This window comes from Cannabis sativa, chromosome 4 (assembly GCF_029168945.1).
Source record: "Cannabis sativa cultivar Pink pepper isolate KNU-18-1 chromosome 4, ASM2916894v1, whole genome shotgun sequence".
Classification (NCBI taxonomy): Eukaryota; Viridiplantae; Streptophyta; class Magnoliopsida; order Rosales; family Cannabaceae; genus Cannabis; species Cannabis sativa.
This window is the reverse complement of record NC_083604.1, coordinates 72,630,546-72,634,999: the sequence shown is the minus strand read 5'-3', so window position 1 is coordinate 72,634,999 and position 4,454 is coordinate 72,630,546. Positions and strand designations below refer to the sequence as shown.

Sequence of the window (4,454 nt, the reverse complement as noted above, 5' to 3'; positions counted from 1 at the left end):
GTGGCTTACATCTCACTAAGTCTCTCAGTTTTGAAGTAATTAGAGGCATTCTGTAATGTTGATTGGACCACTGATATATTTATATATATGATCGAAGGTCTACCTCTGGCTTTGCAATATTTTTTTAGCTCGAATCTAATTGCCTGGAAGTCTCAAAAACAGCACACCATTTCTCGCTCAAGCACAGAAGTTGAATACAGAAGTCTTGCAAATGTTGTTCTTGAGTTAGCTTGGCTTCAATCCCTGTTCTTGGAACTACACATATAGCTGCCTCAACCACCAATTCACTACAAGAAATCCAGCTTTTACCGGCGCATTGTTGCGCCGGCAAAAGTACACTGACTGCGCCGGTAAAGCTTTGCCGGCGCAGTTGTGCGCCGGCAAAGCTTATCTGGGAAGCTTGGTCGGTAAAGGACTTTTTACCGGCGCGTACATTAACTGCGCCGGTAAAACGTCCTTTTACCGGCGAGGAATAACGCCGGCAAAAAATAAGCGCCGGTGTTAAAAAATGCCCTTATCCGCCTTGAACCTGCTATGATTAGGTTTTGCCGGCGCAATAGTGCGCCGGCAAAACTATTGGCGCCAATCTGACCGTTGGCGCCAATTGTTTTTGCCACTTTTTACCGGCGCACTCATCACGTGTCATAAAAAGTATTAAATTTTATTTTTAAAAAAATTTAATTAATTATATTTAATTAATTTTAATATTAATTAATTAAATATAATTAATTATATTTTTTTAAATAATTATAATATTATATTAACAAAATAAACCAACATAATTTACATTACAAGATAAACCAACATTAATTACTACTAAAATCAGTATATAAACAAAATGTTAAATGTTCGAACTGGATAATAAAAAAAGTACAGTTCTATAGGCGGGTAATGTCGTCATCGTTGTTTCTCTGAGTCTCGGGAGGCTGCGATGACGATCCGGCCCGCCGACGACGGCCGATGATCCAGCACCAGGAGTGGGCAATGGTGGAAGATCCATGGGAGGCAAGTTGAAACCCGGCACAGCTCGAGAAAGATACTCAAACTGATCTTGGAATCGTCTGAGGTAGAGTTGTTGTGTCTCATACTGCTGCCTCGTATGTTGAGTTGTCTGCTCCGCTTCCTCCACTTTTTTCTGTAAAGCCTCGTACTGTTCCATTGTAACAGTCGGTTGGGCTGAAGGATGCGTGGCAGGTGCTCTTTTGGCCCCAACTCCCTTCGGCCCGGGGAGATGACCAAAGCCTCTAAGATGCCGAGATCGTTCCCCGAGTACTTGCGTCATAACAGGTAAGTCTCGGGGGTACTGTGTAGGATCGACGAGCAGCTCTTCGGCTCATCTGCAGTGGGCGCTGGTTGAGTTGCCGCTATTTCAACCATTTGCTCCTAAAACAATTAAACAAGTAAGTTAAATGGTTAATTTTAACACAAAATAAATTGAAAGAAATAAATAAAAATTGAATTAAAACGTAAACTTACGTAAGCTTGTTGCGCGAACTCGTTGCGCCAATCGTTGCCTTTATGGTGAAACTTTTGAAAAGTTTCCACCGCAGTTGGCAGTTCTCCTGTGTCGGGGTTAGCCTATTTTCAAGAGAAAATATATTAGTACTGTTATTTTAATAGAAAAAGTTAAATGAATGATAGTTAAATATAAACTTACCCCTTCGACAACATGTGAAACAATGGGCTTGGAGCCCCAAAATTCTCCTAAAAATTTCATCTTACCCCGACTTTCTTTATTTTTCGCTGCTCTCGCCTGAAATTAATAATTTTTCTAACAATTAATTATTTATTATTGACTATATAAATTAAACATTACCAAAATTTAAAATTTTAAAAAATGTACCTTTTGTTTGTCTGTGCTCCAATAAGCGATGCAGTCACTCCACACCTCTTGAGTTACTCCCTCAGGAGGTGACATGTCGGCCCTCTCCTGTCCAAGCTCCTCAATGTTTTGTATCCACTTCTTCTTGCAGTCTGCCCTCCAGTCACGTAAACCCTTTGACATCTCGTACTCACCGTAGTCTACGAATGTAGGGTTATCTCGTGGGAGGATAAACTTGGTCTGCAAAAAGTTACACATTAATACATTAATTACAATTTAATAAGAGTATAGTAATTTAGAAATTAAAAAAATTAGTAAGGCATACCTCAAGTCTATCCCACAGTGCGTTGATGTCAGCTCTACTGACATCTTCCCATTTGAATTTATTAATGGGGATAGACATCCGAGTCATCCATTTGGCAATATTGTTGAATTTTTTTCCGTTCTTGCCTACGGGGGTGCCAGTCTCTGCGTGCACCTCAATCGGTAACTTGGCAGATTGTGTTTTGGAGAGCTCCTCCTCAACATTCTTGCCCTTGTATTTACCTCTGACGCCTTTCTTTTTCGAACTGCTGCCACCTGGTGTAGACATACTACATATACAACACATATTGTTTATTTAAAATAAACTAACATATTGCAAACATATTAAAGAAGAAGGGTTGTAATTTTTATTTTATTTAAAACACTATGTCAATTACAATTCATCATCCTCATCATCAGTTACATATACAGCATTATCATCACTGTCACTCTCTAATTCTAAGGAGTTGTCTTCTTCGGTATTTAGACCCTCGTTGTCATCATCGACAATGAAATCATCTAATTGTTGAGGCTGTGAATTCACACGATGGATGTTTGCAACTTCAGTTGGGTCGACATCATGGCGAACATAGTCAACATCATCCAACTGTGGAAGTTGAACAACGAACTTGGTTTCAGCTGAATTGTTTTCCTGTACAAAGGGTGTCTCCCCATCCGTGTCCGGGAAGTCCCAAACATTGCGCGGTATGTACTCATTTACAATCAGCCAGTCTTTACCGTTCTTTAAATCAGGAATGTAGTAGATCAATTTTGCTTGAGATGCAAGTATGAACGGTTCATTTTGGTACCACTGTCGGTTGACGCAGATGCTAGTAATAACACCGTCACTATCCATTCTACTCCCATTAGTGTCAAACCACTTACAAAAAAATAAGAGAACACTGCAATCTTTCAAATAAGTGAACTCCATAATTTTTTCAAGTGTGCCGTAAAAATTTTGGCCATCTTCACCGGGGACCATGACACCGCTATTCTGTGTTTTGCGGTTATCATCCCTCTCCTTGACCAAAAATTTAATACCGTTCACTATGCACCCTGGATAAAAATAAATTGCTGTATTCGCTGGGTTAGCGATAGCATACAACTCATCTGACACTGCACCCTGGTTGCTCAACCGTAGTTCATTAATCTACATATCAGGGAAAATATTAAATTAAGAAAAGTTGAACAGTTATTGAGAACAAGATTAACAGTATTGAGAGGCAACAAGGCTTACTTGAGTTTTGAACCATTCAGGGAACTCAGTCTCTTGCACTGTCTCAATATTGCCTACACCCCTTGCTTGAAGCAACTCCTTGTGCTCACTATATAATGTAATCCACTTATTAGTAAGTTAAGAATTTTTTAGATGAAGTCGACTATTGTGTGTTTGTGTTTATGGAATTTATACTTACTTGATATACGGTTCAACCTCTGTGCAATTGTTCAAAATGTACCACTCCGCCTTACGCTTGCTTTGCATGGGTAAGGTGTCGACTGTCCTCATACCGAGGGGTCGGCCAACATGCTTGAATACAGAAAATTGTCGAGTTGGCATGTTTTGGACAATGTCATTGTTCCGGTCAGGACGGTTGAATCGAGTTTCCACTTCCCGAAAGTACATTGAGCAAAAGGTTAATGCCTCATTAACCACAAAAGATTCAGCAATAGAGCCTTCCGGACGGGCACGATTCCTGACATATTGCTTGTACACAGACATTGAGCGCTCAATGGGATACATCCACCTGTACTGCACTGGTCCACCTAGTATAGCTTCTTTAGGGAGATGCATAACTACGTGAACCATTATGTCGAAGAATGCCGGTGGAAAAATTGTTTCTAACTTGCACAAAATAGTTAGAATATTTGTTTGCATTTTTTCTAAATCCGAAACATGAAGTGTTCTTGAGCATAATTGTTTAAAATACAAATAACTGGCCACAGGCTGTAAGAGTTGCTCATGTTGCCAAATGGATTAAAACCGTCAGTCGCCAATCCCAGTCTGACATTTCTAGGTTCAACAGCAAAAGACGGATGAAGACGGTCAAACTGCTTCCATTCTTCAGCATCCGCAGGATGCCTAAGCACACCGTCCTCTTTTGGTCTCTGCGAGTAATGCCACCGCATATCCTCCGCAGTGTGTCTTGAGCAATATAATCGTTTCAGCCTAGGTGTGAGTGGGAAGTAACGCATAACTTTGTGAGGAACTTTTTTCCCCTTACCCTTTCTTTTCACCCATCGTGATTCGCCACATACAGGGCAAAACTCCTTTTTCTCATTCTCCTTCCAGAAAATAGCACAATTATACTTGCACACATCTATTGAGTCG

At 40.3% G+C, this 4,454-nt stretch overlaps 1 protein-coding gene across 2 annotated transcripts; it reads right to left on the bottom strand.

Annotated features, from left to right (window-relative positions):
- Window positions 1-1,722: 1,722 nt before the first annotated feature.
- Window positions 1,723-3,923, bottom strand: LOC133037368 (uncharacterized). 2 transcript variants are annotated; one of them, XM_061114446.1, is made up of 2 exons: window positions 2,148-3,923; window positions 1,723-2,062 (listed from the first exon to the last, which is right to left on the bottom strand). In XM_061114446.1, the coding sequence occupies exons 1-2, from the start codon at window positions 2,430-2,432 to the stop codon at window positions 1,823-1,825; spliced, it is 525 nt and encodes a 174-aa protein (XP_060970429.1). In that variant the 5' UTR covers window positions 2,433-3,923; the 3' UTR covers window positions 1,723-1,822. Both variants share the same exon structure in this region; 1 of them encodes a protein (XP_060970429.1).
- Between the last annotated feature and the right edge of the window lie 531 nt (window positions 3,924-4,454).